Source organism: Ascaphus truei, chromosome 7, assembly GCF_040206685.1.
Source record: "Ascaphus truei isolate aAscTru1 chromosome 7, aAscTru1.hap1, whole genome shotgun sequence".
Taxonomy (NCBI): domain Eukaryota; kingdom Metazoa; phylum Chordata; class Amphibia; order Anura; family Ascaphidae; genus Ascaphus; species Ascaphus truei.
Window position 1 is genome coordinate 77,247,638 of NC_134489.1, and position 21,235 is coordinate 77,268,872.

A 21,235-nucleotide genomic window follows, 5' to 3' on the forward strand; every position below is an offset into this window, starting at 1 on the left:
GGTGCCGCACCTGCACTTCTCTGCGCATGCGCGACATACTTCACATGCGTGGTCAATCACAACAAGGTCGCCGAGAGTCCTCTGACGCATCTGTGCATGTGCCAGCCCTGCGCGCGTGTGTGTGCATAACAAACATGGCGGCGCCCTGCAGAGGGAGCCGCCGGCAAGCCCATCGTCACCCGCAACAGCCCCCCCACAGCAGCGGAGGTAAGGGGGGGGGGGGGAAAATGGAGGACCGGGGAGCCAGAGGACCTGGCTACATACAGTATATATATATATATATATATATATATATATATATATATATATATAGCTCTGCTGTAGCCTGCTGTGACTGGAAGCGCTGTCACCGAAATAAAAGAACCTGAGGTTCACCTAAAGCCTGTCCTGTTCCCCACAACATCGCGGACACTCATCTCTCCTGGACCCTCACAGGTAACCAGCCCCACACGGACCTGTAGCCTAGGCAAGATCTCCCAGAGGGTGGACAGGGGTAGCAGTGCTACAAGTATAACAAACTACAATTTGTGTATTAATAAAATAAAATGTTCTGCACTGCTTATTAAGAAGATATATCCCGGCACAATAGAGCATACAGCAGGGGGGCGCAAACTGCGGGGGCGCATGCTTTTTCTGGGGGGGGGGGGGCGCGGCAGTTGCAGAGACCCCGCATTTAATTTAAATGCCTTGGGATCACATGCGGCCTCTGCAACTTCCCTTACCTTGATTCAGATGATTGTATGACGTGTCGCCATGGCAAGACAGCGTCAAATGATGCCACAGGGTTACGTCACATGACACCGCATGGTGAGGGGGGCGCGAGCAGTTGGGGAGAGCAGGCAGGGGGCGTTGGACAAAAAGTTTACGCACCCCTGGCATACAGTATTCAATGATATTGATATACGCTTTTAAAAACACATCATGGCATACTAAATAGAGTTAATTATCGAGCACTGGCCAACTCTTCTATATTCTTTTCTCCACTAGGCTGCAAGGCAAACAGGGCCCCTTCCTCATTCTAGAGTGAGGCTAAGCCCCTCTGCTTCTTAAAGCAGCAATTCTGCACAGAAGCCCATAAACTCATATCATGTTAGCATCTTGCACCTAAGCAAGTCCTGCTCTTCTTTTTTTAAAATATTAAATGCTTTCCTCACTTCTGAGGCTACTTTGGTACCTTTAGACCTTAATGAGCTCTGGGGAGAGCTTCATTTTCACCTCCCGAATACTTTTTTTTAAATGCTTTTATCTCATGAAGGAAGCATCATATTTTAAACTTAAAACCAGCATAAGGACAATACTGAACCCGGGTGTGCTGCTGTGAAATGTGCATGGATCCTTCAGAACCCTGGTGTGTTGGTGTGAAATGTGCGTAAATTACGTTCTCAACCTAATGCTTTTTAAAGCTGTGTGCTGAAGAGGTGGAATTTATCTTCATCCATCATCTGTAGGTATAACTACAAAAAAAACACAACTCCAATTTTTTTGATAACTACAATATAACGTAAACATTAATTAATGAATGAATGATAGCTTTGATTCAGAATGCTATACCAAAAAAAAAAATCAATGAATGGGTAGCGTTCCTCTCTATGAAAGATATTGTATACAGTACATGTAATGGAAAATGTTAAGGCAAGTTTGAGAAAAACTGAGCTGCACAAATTGAAGTAACAGATGAAGGATTACTTACCTGATCTAAGAGTGCTGTCTTAGTGAACTAATTGAAGTCTTTGCACAGCAGAGAACTTCCCTCTTTTGTTACAGTAGGAGGAAGCTTTCCTTATATTGCAATATAATTGCTGCAAGAAACTGTCAAACAAAAGCAATAGGCTGTTTGACAAGAGGTATAATCACTGATGAGTCATGCTGAGTCTGATAGGTGGATACAGAACACACTTACTATACAATTGCCACTGTAAAAAAAAAAAAAAACATTTGTCAGACTATCTCTACGGTTTCCTCCCAGAGAATGGGGTACACCATAGGGAAACCTGGCTACTCCCAGATAATTGTAGATTGAAAGTCTTGTCTGTGTTATGAACATGATCTAAAGATGCTGGCCCACTAAAGAGCTAAATCCTTCCAAGGTAGATGCAGGTATGTATATCTTCATTTTATATAGCGCCTTTTATGTACATAGCGCGTCACAGCAGTAATGCACGTGACATAACACATAATGGGAATAAGCGCTTCAGACATGACAGTACCAATAGGAAAGGGGGTTCCTGCCCCGAAGAGCTTACAATCTAAGTGGTAATTTGAGAGAACTTACAGAAACAGTAGGCTGGTGTTACGGTAAGTTCACCTACAAGGGGTCAATGTCAGTGCATCTGAGATGTATAGTATCAGCCAGCAAAGCTTCCCATTTGCTTTATTAAAGAAGTGTGTTTTAGATCATTCTTAAAGGTGGATAGAGAGGCTGCTAGTCGGATATTGAGGGGAAGGACATTCCAGAGGTGTGGGGCAGTGAGTGAGAAAGGTTTTAGGCAGGAGAGGGCTTTAGATACAAAAGGGGTAGAGAGAAGAGATCCTTGAGCAGAACGCAAGAATAGGTCAGGTGTATAGCGAGGAATTAGGGCTGAGATGTAAGGAGTGGCAGAAGATCGAATAGTAGTGATGTACCCGTTACCCGGCGTTACCCGGCGGCTTTTCAGCTACCCGGAAATTACCCGGACCCGGCAGCTGGAAAGTGGACCCGGCGCCGGGTATCCGGGTAATGTGAGGGTAGTTGAAAAGTATCTCTTACTTACCTGCTGGAAGCCCGCGGCGACATCTGAACAGGTAAGTAGAGGTGCGGGGGCGGTGGGGCAGCATCAGCGTCAGTGTGGAGCCCGCGCGGGAGCTGCAGGACTCTATACTGCACTGTGAGCTGGGACCATGTGAATGAAGCTTTCCTATTGGACAGCCTGCTGTTATTATTTGTTTCAGCATTTAACAGTGCAGAACACTACCCTTTGGCCCAGATCCACGAAAGGGTACTACTAAGTTATAGCACATATTTACTTCAATAAACATGAATAGGAGTTTTGCTCCCTTTTGTGGATTTGAGCGTTAGTGCTGGACCCTGCAGTTTTTAAGCCTTCGTTGGCAAAGCCAATACATATAGATATTGAATTATAAAACAAGAAGTTATAGCAGATACCATTCAATTTATTGCAACTACCATATCAGGCTTATGTACTAAGATCATATGAAAAGGAGGTCACGAGGGGCTGCTACGCGAGCTACCATTGGTGGAGAAGCAGACCGTTGAAGAGAGAAACGCATACTGTAGCCGATGGAGCTTCACGGGTCCGGATCTGGTTTATCTGCTCCTACAGCTACACTTCCGGATCTCCCGGTCACCTTACTCTCACCTCTCAGCTAGTTGTAAATTCATTATTGTAAAATAGTTTTTCTTCTAATGTTTAGTCCTATTGTGGGACTATTTTATCACATGTAAATTTACATTCTGCATCTCAGTGTGTTTTTTACGCCTCTTTTCATTTGTATTGCTCCATGAGCTCCCTTTGGGGGCTCACGCTACAGGAGATCGTGGAGTTCTCCAACGGATGGCAGCAAGACATCTGCAGTTCAATTCTCACTATTGGCACAGCGCGAGCGCAGATATCCTTTCACTTTATGTACTAAGATCATATTTGACATTTTTTGCGCGTCAGGTTTCAGAGCTAAAAAAATTGCTAGTCAAAGTAGCAGTTCAAGCTGTCGTTCCTTTTTGTAAAAAAAATTCATTCAATACAGTATGTGCATCAATAAAATCTGCACACTGACAATTGATTAGCTAAGTTGCCGATCGATCCGTTCCCCTGTGATCGATCGGTGAAGATTCGGCTCGGGGTTTCATTAAATCTCTGTCAGTGAAGAAGACCCAAGATGCAAAGTTCTGTGTGGAAGATCATGTGACCAGGCAGTCACTAGATACAATTGGTGCACAGCTAGAGAGAGGGCATGGCTCAAGAGCCAGAGCTAGTTTCAGAACAGTAAGGGGATGTGACTGTGTAAATGGTTGCTATAAAAACAAAAATGCGTGTTACATTAGCATACATTAAATATGTCTTTTAAAAAAAAATTCCTCCCAAAACTGCTAGAAGTATTTTCTCATAGTACAGAACTGATTTATTAAAAAAAAAAAAAAACAACACACACAACACACATATAGGATTTTGCTTGAACTGCAGCTTTAATAAAATGTGCACTGTATGTATGAAGGTTTTTATGTGAGTTCATACAGTTCATATAGTTTGTTGTTTTAAATGAATATTGACACATTGCATCATGTTGAATAACTGATTGATATAATTTCAAGGAAAACCAAATTCTGTGTATTTTTTATGTGTAACAGGGTATGTCTATTCTACCTGTCCTTCTCCCTCTGTCACCTAAGTCCTAAGTAGTCTGGGCTGTGACAGGTTAATCCATGGGCTTTTGACCCTACATGCTCCTCTCTGATGGACAGGAGTGTGGTGGTGACTCATGGCCTGTGTAAGCTTATCAGGGATAGGTATAGACCATGAGCCCGCCCCTTCTGGTTCCTGATGGGAGGTAGAGCCAAATTTAGTCAGTCCTTATCTGAAGAAGGAAGACTAGTAGGGCTGTGAGCCTCTCCCATTGGAGATGAGCATGCTTACCCCCAGCCCTTGGGGCTGGGGGAACATCTGATGGATAGAGGACCCTATACTATCAAGGGGATCCAGCACTATCCATAGGACTGAATCCTAGGAAACCCTGCAACGCTGTATCACCATCATATGCAGTGACTGCTAATAAAGCCCTGGTTCTTTCATACCTCTGTCTGAGTGTCAGTCCCTGAGCAGATGGAAGGTATGTTGTGGTGGGGGCTGGTCTCTGGAACCCTGGAGCTCACTACAACTGGAGGCACTAGCAACATGAAAGAATCTCAAAGATCAACAAAAACCTGTCCTGATCTCCACTATACCGCATATCAACTCAGCTCTCCTGGCCCTTACAGGTATGTGCACCAACAACCCTTGTAGCCCGCAGTACATCTCCTAAAGGGTGGGGTTACAGTGCTACATTTGTGCTACATATTAGTAAAAATACATTATTAGTGTAATATTATTATAATAGCCATGCAGTGAAAATAATATATTTTGTTAATCTGCATAATGAAACATTTGTTCTGCATGAAACACATTTTTGGTTCATGCATCCTGTAGCAACCTCATTCTGTGCTAACGATACACAGTAAACAGACTTTTTGAGGTTAAACCGAGTTCAACTTGGTAGGCGTTTTTTATGTGCGGTCTTCTTTTTATTTGGAGCCTGATTGTAAATAGTACTTTCCATTAAAATATATATTGTTTTCCTAGAACCAACAAATAACACTCGTTTTAGAAGTTGACATCTCTGGATTGGATTTGTCCACACTAAATAATAACACTTTCCAATTTAGGGGCCAATTCACTAATCTGTGATAAAATCAGTGCATTGCCGAACGACTTTGCATTGATTTATCGCGCAATAAAACATGTTGGTAAAAATGGCATTCACTAAAAAAAAAAATCCAAGTTTTTAAAAGTTTGATAAAAAAAGCAGTATCGAACGACTTGTTTTTTTTCTAAGTGTTATCGCGCTATAATCCTAGAGATCTCAACTGATTGGAACGGCAGCCTGGAAGAGCTGCACGGAGACGCTGCGTCTCCATGCATGGCTCTTCCAGGCGTTCGTGCAGTTCCAATATTAATTTTAAAACTACGTAGTGCGCGGGAGCAGGGGGTCTCCTGAGCGGAACCACATTGATTTCAGCCTCAGGGACTCCTTACTTCCCGAGATACAGGCCCCGTTATGGGTTATTGGGGGTACAGGGGGTAGGTGGCTTGTGTATTGGTAGGAAGTTGGTATTTTAATGTTTATTGGGCAGAGGGGGTGAGTGAAGGGGATACTTGGCACATGGGGTGGTTAGGCATACCGAAAAGGTTGCGAGAGAAGTTAACCCCTTCATTATCATAGCGGTAGTAACCTCTGTGGTAATGAAGGGGTTAACCCCCCGGCCCCAGCGTGACCCACCCGGTAGGCCTAACCACCCACCCTGGGCTAAGTTCCCCCTTCACCCAATCCCTCTACCCCCAATAAACATTAAAATACCTAATACCTACCAATACACAAGTCACCCACCCCCTGTACCCCAACAATCCCCCCCTAATAGTGCATTTTCCCATTTAAAATAAAACATAACCCAGCCAGCATAAAGTAAATTAAACTTGCACTTACCCCTGCCAGGATGAAGGCCGTCCTCATCCTCATCACCATCCTTGTCCTCCGTTGGCAGCAACATAACAATCAAAAATACAATCTAATGGCCCCTAGCCCTTAATCCCCTCAGCTGTTGTTAACCACTATAGTAATTAAGGGGTTAACCCCCCTCTCCCACTACCCACCCAGTAGTCCTAACCTCCCTCTCCGGGACAACTAACCCCACCCTCCACCTCTGCTACCCATTGACTGGCACAATAAAGCATGTCCATATAATATGGGGTATGCTTTGCCAGTAAAGTAATAAATGGGCAAGCTAAAAAAAAAAACAGGCACAAAATTAAACACATTACATTAAAAAAAAAAATACAGTACAAATGCCATATCTGGATAACAGTAATTTTGCCTATTACTGTACTGTATGTGTTGGGGTTGGGGGGAAGGAGGGTTGTATTTATTGAATGGGTAAAAGTGCTATTAGCCATCTTTGGTTAACAGGACTTTTAGCCATTCCTGTTGGGGGTAGGTTAAGGTGGTAGTTGCCCGGGTGGGTGTTTAGTCCTTGAGGGAGGGTAGCGCGAGGGGTTAATCCCTTCATGACCTTAGCGGTTGTAACCACTAAGGTAATGAATGGGGTTAGCTTCTACTGCCACCCTCCCGCAAGGCCTAACACCCACCCTGGGGGAACTACAAGCTTCACCCACCACCTGTACCAACAACTGTGCTGTGCTTGCTTTTTTAACCCTTTCATTACCTTAGCAGTAATGACACCCACGGTGACCACCCGGAAACCCCTGACACCCACAGAGACCCCGCCGGCCTCTGGTATCAATCCTGTGCAACAAAAGAAAATGCTTTTATGCATCTTGCAATATTTTTAGCACCAACCTTTAGCTGGCGACAAAATATTGCAAGATTTGAAAGTTTCTTATGCTTATTACTGTTTAGTGAATAGCATTTACAAGCAAAAAAAGTGATTTTGCCCTGTTTTGGCTTGTCGAATTACTTTTTTGCCTCAGACTGTTAAAGGTCATTAAAAAGCCATTAGAGTGCAATACTGCACTTTTATCACTGTTTAGTGAATAGAAAAGCATGCAGTATCGCGCTCTAAAGGGCATTTATCGACCATTAAACCACTTATCACTGTTAGTGAATAAGCCCCTTAGATTTTGATGGGTAAGAAAAGGTCACTTTATTTTCTCTGGGCAACACATCTTAAACAATTAGAGCGTCCAAAAATGTTTTTGAAACACACATAGAAAACCTGACACACTTCAATATTCAACATTTCCATTTAATATTAAAAAAAAAAGTTTTCACTCGCACGTCATAAAATAAATATTAGACATTATGTTTACTGTTAGCGGAAGATAAACAACAATCATTTATAAAGTGCAATATAATAGAAAGGAAATTCAGGAGTCACTTAAAGCATCAAAAAGCTTTTTAAATGGCCACATCAAAAAAGTCTCATTAAAAGGAACCTGTTGCTACACAGTATCTTATGGGACCTGTGGGTTTTGGAAAGCTCTAAACAGTATATATGAAGCATTCTAATGTCAGTCTATTAACCTGATGGCCCTTGAAATGTAGTTAGTACTTTATGGGGCCTGGCATTGGGGCTCCAGCACTCAAACGGTTAATAGGTGTCACAATCTGCAAAAAAATATACACCCCCCTGCCCCCCCCAGGAACACTATGGCTAATAGAACTTAACAACCACAAGAATTCTTCAATAATATCAACATTCTATTACCTTCTTTATTAGTTTACTGTTTACTTAAATTAAACTAGTGCTTTTTTGGGAAGAAAATAGGTGCTGGTACCCGGCTGCGGGGGACAGTGCGGGGCTTCTTACCTTTTCTTGTTCCTAATGAATCGTTGTGGCGTCATGTGACCTTTTCTTGTCATGGCAACGCGGCGCCGTGTGATGTCGCGGCATCATTTGACGCCGCGTTGTCAAAAGCAGAAGATGTCGGAGATGAGGAGCATGAGGACAAGGTATGAAAAAAAGGTACCGTCACAAAAAAAAGCCATTGATTAAACTAGTTAATTAAACTACAAATCTATTATCAATTATTTAAATTGTGTACTGCTAATTTCCAGTTCAATTTGTATGAAATTAATTTCTGAGCATTGTCAACAGGGTAATGTTAGATATGGTTTCACATGAATCATATTGCGTAACATCAGACTCACCTTAATCTTTATACATGCCAAACAGTTTAAAGGTACAACATTTGCATATTAGTACGTATACAGTATGATGCTAAGGATATATATTCTCAAACTGCTCCTTCATTATGTTAATTAGTTATTTAATTGGTTATTGGGATGGAGGGAAAATGTTCATGCAACATTTTAAGTGACTCATTGCTATGTGTAAATAATTTTTATGTTAATGTATTATTTCATATTGAAACTGCTGTCTGGAATTTCAGAAGCTGCTTTCTGTAGGTTGTAGTCTAGTTTCATGTTTGGAAATGTTTTATACCTGTATATACTGTAGAGTTTTTTTTATACATATCTGTAGTGCGTCACACAAATGTTTATGTAAAATTCTGAAATGGGGATATAATCATAGACTTTAATGGATTTAACATTGATACATTTTCCATTTTATTCCTAGGGCGATCATTAAAGTATTTGGCCAATTTATCGACCCCAATAGTGTGTTTCAATTTTCCATGTTTATGCATATGTTTGTATATCCAGTATTTACATTCTAGTATAGCCATCTATAACTATTTTTGTACAAACTCATAGATTTAAGGGTTAAGGGGCTTATTCTATATCTGCCAAAGTGACTGTTTTTGCATAATATTCCCCATTGACTTCAATGAGGAATTTCAACCAATAACGGCCCTGTTTGACGCTTTAGCAAACCTATTATAAGCCCATAAAAAGAGATCTCCATCTTTGAAAATAATCAAGAAACATTTTTGTTACTGAGTATACACTGAGGATTAGCTATATATTTAACTGAAGCGTGATTATATTTCTCATATTTATTGAACATTGGCCGTGAGTCATCAAAGCACGATCTGCGATATTGTGTCCCAATCGGCGATATCGGCCATTGATTTTAATCGCAGGTTTCACATAACAGTTTGACCAGACACTTTTTGGGGTCGTATACAGCAGGCAGGACGCAGGGGTTAATAACCTAAATTGTTTATTGTACACAGGTAACAATAGCACATAACACAAACCAAAATTATATACGGGTTAACAGGGAATACTCATAGGAATTCTCACTCTCTAGAGACAGGGTGCTGCTGAAGCTAGCTTAACCTGGGGAATGGACAGTACAGGTTGAGGGTCTACAACTGTAAGGAATCCGCTCCTGGCTTTTGATTCTAGCCTTGCAGACCTCTGCAGTTTACAAAGTCTCCCTCTGGCAATCAATGGCACATGTGCTGTCTCTCATTGCAGCTTCAGCCCTGTGCTCCGTCATTGGAGGAATGCTCACACACCTACCTCCTGTGATTGGCTCGCCGCCCTTTATATGCTGGGCTTTGGCACTGATTCAGGGCCGAGCATAATCCTTCGTTGGATGTTACAGTGTTCTGCCACAAGCCTCCTGGCTTGTTTCGTGTGTTTACTAACTTCTCAAGTTCTCGTCATTAGTTCCTGCGTATCCCGAGACCTGCTGCTACTCTCCACGCAGAGGTCTGTGTTCCTGTGTAACCTGAGGTCTGCTGCTACTCTCCACGCAGAGGCCTGTTTCGGACTCCTGTGCTGAAGCGCTTGTTTGCCTGCACTGGTTCCTATTACCTGCTGCATTCTCACCTAGCAGAGGTTACCTTCCTGTGTATCCTGAGGTCTGCTGCTACTCTCCACTCCTGTTTCGGACTCCCGTGCTGAAGCACTGGTTTTTACCCGGCTCTGCCCTGCGGTGTTCTTTGGCCAGTCTGCTGTCTCCCCCTGCTGAGACAGGCGTCATGGGCCGTGGCTGCTCCTCACGAAGAGGCCACTCCCGCGCTCTCGTTCCTTTGCTGAAGCAGTGAGCACCGTCTGCCTGTTGCCGAACTCCTGCTTGAATCACGACGATGCTGCCTTCTCCAATCCTGACCCTGGCTTGTCTACAGACTACGCTGCCTTCTCCAGTCCGGACCTCGGCTTGTTTGACCATGAACTTCGCACTCTGGATCCGGCTCCGAGGCCTAAGGTCTGTGATTATATAACCTCAGCCACGTGGTCCGATCCCAGTTTGTGGCGAGCACAACCGCAACAACCCCACGTAGGCTTTGGGGGGAGAACTTCCAACTGCCATAGCTAGTTGCCTCCAATAAAGTCCACAATCCCAGTGACACGAAGAGTCCATCCCTTGTTCTCTCTGACTCAGGCACAGAGGTGTCCATAATGCATGCTTTCATGGCCTCAATAGCTTCCAAGAGGTTGATACACAGGGTATTCCGTTTGGTTTCCTATATTACTATGGCAATATAGGAAGCCAAAGTGGCCCGCATCAGAACCCTGAACAAGGCCAAATCATTTTTTGCTACCTTGTGTAGGTGCTTCAAGCACCAAACACCAGATATAGTCACAGCCTAAATTAAAATGTGTTATTTCCCATGTTAACTTTGACGGACTGCTGAGGATATGCGTTGAAGTGGTCCACACCTCTTTTGCATATCATTAGCACCAACATTCGTTAAAATTAACAGCAGGACTTCGTTACTTAACATAGTAAAATGGACCAGCGCATGCAAGGTATACCAGAAGAGACTTGGTGTACAAATGTATATAATAAAATGCAATGTACAAAATGTGCAATTCAATCAACTATAATATAAACAACAATCCAACTGTGTACAGTAAGTGTTTAATAACTTCTAACTTTCCCTGAAGCAGTTAGGATCGTACTACCACCACAATAGTGCTGGGAATAGTTCAAAAAGATCTTCAGAGCACAAAGTGCCTATAACACATGGAAAATAGAAAAATGAATCGTGCAAAGTTCAAGAAAAAATGAAAATAAATTAAAAAAATATATTGTGACACAAAATATATCTTGGATGGGTGTCAGATGTTGGAATCACGTCAAGGAACCTTCACAAATCTCCACCCCTCTCAATAAATCAAAGTTCAAAAAAACGAGAGAAAATTTAAACACAGCATACTATTGTTTATAAACAAGAAATGGTGGAAAACCCAATAACACTTCACTCACATTTAAGTTAAAATTATGCAAATAGAACAGGGGCTTGAAGAATAACAGTCCTCACCATTCCGCACTACTCTGAAGCCGTCTGGGGTTTTCCATTGCTTCCACGCACGTGATGATCACAGTCTCCTCCCACGATACTCAGATTTTTGGATCTCCGAGTGTCACAATATATTTTCTTGATTTATGTCTTTTAATTTTTTCTTTAACAAATGGTTTTGCAATATATATTTTTCTATTTCTCCATGCGCTATAGGTACTTTTTGCTCAAAAGATCTTCGTTACTTAACCTTCGAAGATCCCAGTTAGCACTTAATGTCTCGTTAAGTAGTTAACAGACATGAGAATCTACCCCTTAGAGCCCATTGTGTCATAAACGAGGGAGTGGTTATAGAAGAGGTCACACAGTGCAATTCTATAACTATGACCATAAAGGTTAATAAACAATGAACCTACAATGAAATCCCTCTTTTTTACACTGATTCTCATGGATATTAGGATAAGTATGAAGGATACAGAATGTCCATACACATTGGCTATAAGGCCATTTAAATGCTAAAAAAAAAGTAACAAGGTATATTACAGTATATCATTGGACATTATTAAAAATTATAATTATTTAATAATTATGCATTATTAAAAATCATCTTAATGTTCTTTTAGGGTTTGAAAGTAGAAAAAATATAATTAGCAATAGAATACAATTATTCTGTAGATTTAATCCAAATGGTTTCTTACATTTAATTTGATATGTGTGCCAACTGCAATACTGTACCTATCTCTGCCATGCAGATCTTTTCAGTTTCCTGAACTCATCGGCTTTTACAAGAATATGTTTTCAGTGGTGGAATAACCAGTCTGAGTGGACGTGCCTTGCAGTTAGTGTACCATACAAATTGAAACATAACGGTCATTGCCCTGACTAATGTCAATGTGAGCTCTTTTAAAAGGTTAGGTGAAGTTAATCCAGCCTCCACAGACCAGTTCACATAATGCAATATTGTCCCTTTAGAGTTTAACATCATAGTGTTCCAGCATTTTTTAGCAGTTTTATTTCTGTGGGTTTATTTGATTTTTCAGGCTTATTTTTCAGACAATCCAGATGTTTGTGGTTTTTTTCACTGAAGTGAGATACAGACTCCTGGTGCTCGGCGAGCAAAAAGTATCATGTGTCGCAGTGGCACTGAAGACACGCCGTGAAAGCGGCCGATCGGGCCAAAAACATGATTTATCATGTAATTAAAAGCACATACAGTAAGCACTGACTGGGACACTTAGGGGCTCATTCACTAAACTTCGATAAGTGGCTTAATGCACATTAAATGCCCTTAACGCGTGATATTGCCTGTTTTGCTATTCACTAAGCTTCGATAACAGGGCAGTATCGTGCTCTAACGGCTATTTATTGAGCTTTAACACTCTGGTAAACATTACCGTATAAAAAGCCACAAAATACCCCAAATCGCATTTTTTTTTTTTGCCAGAAACTGCTATTCCCTAAGCAGTGATAAGCTTATCGTACATTAAAATTTTGCATTATTTTGTCGCCAGCTAAAGGCTGGTTCTAAAGATATTGCAAGATGCATAAAAGCATTTTCTTTTAGCTTTACTTCATAGGATTGATACCAGAGACCCGCGGGGCCCCCCAGAGACCCGCAGAGACCCACGGGGCCCTCCAGAGATTTAGGGGTACCCACCGGCCTCCGATATCAATCCTGTGCAATAAAAATACATTTGCATCCAGGTTCATTACCTTGGCGGCTAACCGCAGTATGTAAAGCGCCCGGTCACATGATGCAGAGGATTTAAGAATGGCAGGGGGATACTGGCACCCCATACCAGGGCCTATAACTCTGGAAGCAGGGGGTCCCTGAGGCTGAAATCAATGCGGTTCAGCTCAGGAGACCCCCTGCTCCCGTACACTAGTATTAAAATAAATCTTTAAACTGCACAATCGCCTGTAATAGCCGTGCATGGAGACGCAACGACTCCGTGCAGCTCTTCCTGGCTGCAGTTTAAACAAACACTTATAGCATGATAACACTTACCAAAAGCAAACAAAAAACAAGTATCTATTTTATCGAACTTTCAAAAAATTGTTTTTTTTGTTAGTGAATACTGTTTTGACACATGTTTTATAGCGAGATAAAACAATGCAACGTTGATCAGCATTCACTGATTTTATTGATGTTTAGTCAATAGGCCCTTTAATATCCATTAGTTGACACACATAGCCATGAGCTCTATGGAATTGTGTAAAGAGGAAAATGATGGCTAAATACAAAATCCACACATTTTTGCTCTTATGCTACAGTATGTATGTACGGTATACACATTGGGATACAATAACCCTGTATAGGCTGGAGTGGTGCAGATAGTATGCTTTCCAGTCTACAGGGAGTTAACCTCCCCTAGAGAAGCCAGCAGCAGCTACAAATTAATTGAGCAGGCTGGACTCCTGATTGCATAGGGAGTTAAGTCAGGAAATTACTTTCTCAAAGAGAAAGACTGCTTTCCCCAGAGAAAGTGGGGGGAGAGAGAAAGTGCTCCCCAGCTTATGAAGAGGCTGGCACAGTCTCTTAGACATGCTGGATAGTGGTTGTGGAGTCTGCTGGGCTGACTGGGTCTTAATCGCAGGAAGAAGAAGGAAGGGCGCAAGACTGCGCTGAAGCAGGGATGTCCTATCCATATCATTGCAACTACAGAGAAGAGGGATTCTCTGAACTCTCTCAGGGTCCAGAGGGAATTACCTGGAGCCCAAACAGTAACAGACCAAAAGCCAAGGGATATATTAATGTACCTAAGACTGTTCATATGGGGTGTATATGATAGGGCATGTTTGGGGCGGATAACCAGCTTAGCTGGTGGCTTTGTTAGAAAGGGCTGGAGTATGTTAAGTTAGTTTTCCCTTAAGGGAATAGGTGTTATTTTTATGATTTGTTTTGACTTGTGGACATCACAACATGGAACATCATCTTATGTTACTGATGTAGGATGTAATGTACTTATGACAATTGATAGGGAAAACTAAATACCAGAAACATACAGTATGCTGAATTCAAGAAGGAAAAATACAACAATAAGCTCTCAATTTACTGTACTTGTTTTCAGTGCCGTTGCCTTTTTACCTTACAGTGACCTCCAATTATAAAACATAATGACACTGTTAAGCTAGTATGCAAACAAGGGGAAAGGGCATTCAGTCCAACCAGTGAAATCTCCCATATGAAATGGTGTGCATGTGTTCCTGCTTTGCAAACCTTATCCTTACAATGAATCCAACAGTACAACATGTCACAGACTTTGGGGCTAAGGTTCTATATGGCATTTTTTTGTGCGGCAAAATTTCACTGGTAAAAAAGAAGACCATACAGTACATATGACGCATAATTTGTTGTTCGGAATTATTTTTGCCGCATCGCCTCATGTGGAATACCTGATTGATATAGCTTAAACAAAAACAGAGTGATATGTACTGTATTTTTTTTACATTTATAACCACAGTTAGTAAATATCAATTATTAGTGTACTTTTATTTCAATAGCCATAATGTAATAAAACGTTTTCCTAACCTACAGTACATAATGAAACATCCATTCTGCTTTTTCGGGTTTACGTCAAGTTGAACTTAATGGATGATGTTGACGCTCTTTCTCCTTTTTTTTGGAGCACAGAAACAATCTTTTTTAGTATATGCCATTCACATCTGTATGCCTAGCGCAGTCCCTTTCTGTGCGCCAGAGAAAAAGAACTGCTTATGCGGATGGAAACATTTCAGGTTATACATAGGCTCAAACAAACGCAATTTCAAATTAGATTTCCTGGGGCAATTTTCTGTCAAAAAAGCCATTTGCGATGCTTAGCCCATACTGTAATCCGTCATGTGACTGGGACAAAATAATCTAACGTTTGTCTTAACGTATACCAATAAAAGCCTCATATAGGTAATGTGGGGAAAAAAAGAATAGTCAGCAACAGAATGTACAACAAAATGGTATACATTATGATTGTGTGCTATACTTAAATTTGCACCATACCAAGAGCCTCTATGTTTATATACATGTGTTTGTGTAGTATAACATTTGCAGTAGGGAATCAATGCTTTTTTTAAATCTGGTCTGTAACTGTTAGATACGCCTATAATGTATATTTTCTTTAACTGTGCATGCAATGTCTTGTATATAATGTATACCCTGTTCATTTATGTATTTGTAACCAAGTTTAGCCCTGGTAAGATTATGGGCTATATTTCGTTCCTCCTCCTGCAGTAATCCCTGGTAAGGGCAGGTGCCAGGAGTTATCATGGGTTTCCCCCACTTCTGACACTGTGCTGAGTAAGTGAAGGTAGGTCACTTGACCCTGTGTCCAATCAAGAGGCACAGGGGCGGTGCCTACTGGAAGCTACAAAGAGCAGTGTCACTTCCTATTTAGAGGGACACTGTATGTGAGTGACTGACTGCATGTGAGCCAAGGAGAGAGACAGTAAATGATTGACTAGTGAGAATGAGTTAGTTAGGCTCCTGATGAGTAGAGTGGATAGTGAGCTATAGGTGGACCAAATACCTCTTACCCTGCTTAGGGGGTAAGGGAAGAGTTAGCCCCACTCTGGATGGCCCTGGGTCCAGAGTGGAGGCAGGGACCATCCTAACGGAGAACAGCTAGCTGATGGGGTATATTGATTGTACCTGGCTGCTGCTGCTGCTGCTGCTGCTGCTGCTGCTGGAGACTGAATAAAGAGTCTGCTGTTAAAAAGGATCTATTGTGTGGGATTGTAATCTCTCATCCCTGGGAGGGGATTCTGTGGTAGAGATTCCACCCCGTATCCCTGGGGCTTACTACAGATGGAGGCGCTGCACCATTGAAGAAGAACGAAGGCATCCACCCCAGTAACCTGTCCTGTTGTTCCCCCATGTCATCGCGGGAGACTCAGGCCCTCCTGTTGCCAGCAGGTATGCACCACACTAAGACACGTAGCCAGGCCACAGAACACCTTAAGGGACCAGATCTGCGATTGGGTGGGGGTCCATGGGTTACACATGTATTATTTGTTTTAACTCTACGCCCAGAACATACTTGAAAACGAGAGGTAACTCTCAATGTATTACTTCCTGGTAAAATATTTTATAAATAAATAAATAAATATTTTTAAGGAACAGCACTGAACATGATGCCATTCTTGAATGGATTTTGTACTACAGTGTTGTGTACCTATCTTCTGAATTAATTTATAGACCTTTCAATTGCACATTATGGAGATCTTTAATACATTTGTTTATTCATTTATATTTATAAAAAGGTAACATGATTTTTTTGTTTGATTTAGCTCATTCAAAATTAATAGGTTTAGGTAAATAGCACCAGATTTATCTTGGAAACCAATCAGACAAAAGACACTTTGATACAAAACCACATCTGTACTGTCAGAATACTGTATTTGTGTTGCTTTGAAAATACAATGCATGTGGGTTTTTTCCGCCAATGTCATATTTTTTTTTTTAATAAATCAGTTCTATACTATGAGACAATACGTGTAGCAATTAAAAAACAACAACAATGACATTTTTAATATATTATAATGTAACAAGATTTTTTTGTTTCTATCGCAACCATTTACAAAGTCACATCCCCTTCCTATTCTGAAGCAGGCTCCGACACACCCCTTTTGAGCGCTGCCCTCTCTCTAGCAGCGCACTAATTATACTGTATCTAGTGACTGTCTGGTCACATGATCTTCCCCACAGAACTTTGCATCTTTGGTCCTCTTCTGCTGCACTGACAGACATTTAGTGAACCCCCGAGACGAATCTTCACTGATCGATCACAGGAGAATGGAAATATTAGCAACTTAGCTAATTACTTATCATTGTGTGGATTATATTGATGCACATAATAAAGGTAAATAAAACCAACAACTTGGTTTAATGGGTTTAATTGCTTTAATGGGATTGTTAATAAACTAGTCTAATGGTTTCTCAATCAATCCCATCTGAATGAAGTAGTATGTACAACATAACTAAAATAAATAATATTGTGTTGGGTGGAAACTAATTGAAAATAAAGTTCTGTTGTTCTCAATGGTAAATGTAAGTGCTATGTGGCAAGTACTAGAAGTAATGAGCAGTTATAAGAACTGCTTATATGAACAGTATATGAACAGCTTATACAGTACAAGTATTTAACTCCCTACTGCATGTTATCTCCTAACGGCAAAGCTACTAATGTTTGACTAAATTTAAACAGGTTGAGAATCAAGGTATAGCAAACAGAGCTGTTATCTTAAAAAGGCGCTTTAATCAGATAAGTGAAATCTTAATTGAGATAGTAATATTCCAGTGAAATTCAAATGAAATACAATTGCAGTATATGCAAAAATAGTTTAGTGGTGAAAAATAAATAAATACATAAATAAACGATAACTGTTGATTGCAGCTTACACCCTTTGTAGATTGCTTTTTCAACACCGTTTTGCAGTATTTCCGAATTGTGGGGAGCGCAGGTATATAGGAAAAAAATAGAAAAAAAAAATTTGAAATAGAGAAAATAGAAAAACACACAGTAGTGCAAATATGTCTGTGACAATTGGAGGACTCAGGTGGGGAAGCTGCAGGGAATATACTCACATATTTCCCATTCTTTTGGGCATGTCCTAAGTCTGTGGCAATGGTGTATGTTCCTGCACCCTTTGCAGTCTTTAGGATGGGGTGACTTTCGTAAATGAAGTAGAAAGAACCTAATAGTGCAGACTGATACAAAAGTGTATCAATAAAATGCATAAAAGTAGTACACTCACATGGTGTCAGAAAGTTAAAAGCAATGATAATAACAGAGCACGGCAGCCTGGGATCGATAGCGCTCTCACTGCTTCTCTCCTCAGTGTTTTCTGTATCACAAGTACCACGGACTTCCGGGTTGAGTCCCTGGGTGATTCGTAGCAGCAATAGAGGCAACACTGTATCGGCATCCTCCACAGCTCTTCTCTCTCACTCAATGCATTTCATCGGCTTGCAATTTCATCAGGAGTGATATAAGACCAAAATACTACCATTAAATACTCTCTTAGCTCTATTGATTGGCTAAAACATAACTAAACTGCCGTGGGGCACAATAAAAGTATATGGGGCATAATAAACATCATAAAAAAGGACAGGAGTCAATTATTAACTATATAGTTACATAAACACTGGAGAATTTATACTATTAAGATGCTGTGATACAAATAACTAACAGAATGTTAACAAAGTAACTGTAGGGAAATTATACTTCTAAGTGATCGGTTGACTACCATATTGATGGTTTGTAACCCACTCCCTATTGGGGTTACTATATAGGGTTAAAGGAGCCTTCTAGTCAACCACCCTGGTGATGGTGTTCTGCCAATCACCAGGCAGGAGCTTAGGCCCACCCCTTTACTTGCCCAGAGACAAGAGAACTGAGCAGGAGGATTCTGTGACAGTTAATGACAGTTGGAGACACAGAGAGGCTAAGAGTAGAGATCAAGCTAGGGACTTACGCAATGAGTAGTTAGTTTAAGATAGAAGCCGTTGTTATTATTTTGCAGTATAGGGAAGTGTCCCTTGTAGCAAGGCACTCAGTATAGGGGGGTGAATCAGGACAAGGCAGTGACGATCATACTAATAGTAAAAGAGAACCAGGCGCTTACCTTGAGTTAAAAACAAAAGTGGGCTTACAATGAAGCGGTCAAATCAACAATGGCTCTCTAGCAAATGCTCTGAGCCAGCAATAGAATCCCTTCTGCTTCAACCCCAGAAAAAGGGTTAATCCAGAGCCCTTAAAGAGACATAAAAACAAACAGGCAATGGGGGAGCATGGGGTTGAAGAGGCATATAAATGACAATAAAATGTTGATAGTTGTCTCAAATGGTCAGGGTAAGGTGGGGGGTAGATTTAATATGTTAAAATACTTACACGGCCATGTGTAAGTAAACACAGTGATTGGTAACTTTCTCAGGACGAACTCCTTCTCTCCCAGCAATGGTAAATAAAGATTGATATGGTGAAAGGGAATATATAAATATATGTATAACTCTGTACTCACACGGCCCAGTGTGAGTAGTTGCAGGGGTTTGGTTACTTTGGGGTTAATATTAACCCATCCACATCTGTTGGTCAGCGCAGTGGGGGCTGTGCTCAGGCTTCAGATTAGCATAGGTCTCCCCAGACGTCAGGTGGGCTCTCCCCCATACATATAGGTTGGACCCCTGGCCTTCTCACGCTGTCCAGGATCAGGTGTTAGGCAGCTAGTTGCGCCGCTCCCACGTCCGGGGTGCAGGAAGAAAAACTATCCTGCTGGGCTGCAAAGTCTGCTCGGTGATCCTGCTACGGAAACAATGCAACTAGCTGCCTAACACCTGATCCTGGACCGCGTGAGATGGCCAGGGGTCCAACCTATATGTATGGGGGAGAGCCCACCTGACGTCTGGGGAGACCTATGCTAATCTGAAGCCTGAGGACAGCCCCCACTGCGCTGACCATCAGATGTGGATGGGTTAATATTAACCCCAAAGTAACCAAACCCCTGCAACTACTCACACTGGGCCGTGTGAGTACAGAGTTATACATATATTTATATATTCCCTTTCACCATATCAATCTTTATTTACCATTGCTGGGAGAGAAGGAGTTCGTCCTGAGAAAGTTACCAATCACTGTGTTTACTTACACATGGCCGTGTAAGTATTTTAACATATTACAGTAAATCTATCCCCCACCTTACCCTGACCATTTGAGACAACTATCAACATTTTATTGTCATTTATATGCCTCTTCAACCCCATGCTCCCCCATTGCCTGTTTGTTTTTAGTGACGATCATACACAAGGCATTAGGAAAGGAGTTAAAGAAAAACATGTTATCCCATGATGACTGCCCGCATACTGCCCCAAGACTGATCTGATAGAAGTCCCTTTAGGGGTTACAGCCCTGGTCATACTTCTAACTATTGTACTGTGTTGTGGGCAGAAGTTAAAAGTGATGGAGCACAGTGTTAGCAAGCAGCATCACCCGTGTTGCCTGTGTGCAATAGGTTTGAGTACTAGAGAGAAAAAGGACCCCCAGCTGGGACCCTGGATAGAGAAGATTGAAGAAAGTTATTAAGAACAAGTGTATTAATGCCCTGTGTTAAAATGCAACTCGTTTTAAGTAAAACAAGTATTGTGCCTCCTCAGCACTCCAAGTATGCAGCTGAGGAAGAAGTTGTAACCATAAAGATATGCCAGTAAGGAATATAGTTAATAGTGTACACACAGTAGAATAGCATAGACTTTATCTGATAACAGTTTGTTTATTAATGATAGGTAGGTGCACTAGGTAGACAGGACATTACAGTACCCCTACTAAAGAGAAATAACACCCAGGATCCCCAGAACAGGGATGTCTGGGGTAAAATAAAGTTTAAGCAGTCAGTGACTCAGAGAAATTGAGTTATTTTAAATGTTAGATTTGAGGCCATTGTGTCTCAAGGTGAGGTCGGTGCCCTAGGTAGACAGGACACTGTTTATACCACTTAGTAAAAGAGTAGAGTATCAGGGTCCCCTGAACAGGGATACCTGTAGTAGCAATATAGAGACTTATAGATGATATACCTGGTAACTTGATCAGGGTAGTAGCAAGATAGATACATATAGATGATATACCTGGTAACTTGGTGAGGGTAGTAGCAATATAGATACATACAGTATAGACAGTATACCTGGTAACTTGGTCAGGGTAGTAGCAATATAGATATATACAGACAGTAGACCTGGTAACTTGGTCAGGGTATCAGTATTGAGTTTGGATAATAAGAAAATAAATAGATGTTCTGATAACTTGGGCAGAAACTAGGAGAGGGAT

General features: G+C 41.4%; 1 protein-coding gene across 5 annotated transcripts in view; it reads right to left on the reverse strand.

The window, feature by feature from the left end:
- LOC142499591 (dehydrogenase/reductase SDR family member 9-like) overlaps positions 1–18,401 on the reverse strand; it is a 37,252-nt gene extending 18,851 nt beyond the window's left edge. The window contains exon 1 of one of the 5 annotated variants that reach the window (XM_075609150.1): positions 18,174–18,401. In XM_075609150.1, coding sequence (XP_075465265.1) covers positions 18,174–18,175 — 2 coding nt within the window. In that variant the 5' untranslated portion in view covers positions 18,176–18,401. The other 4 variants (XM_075609148.1, XM_075609156.1, XM_075609151.1 and 1 more) reach the window with 4 other exon arrangements.
- Positions 18,402–21,235: the final 2,834 nt, after the last annotated feature.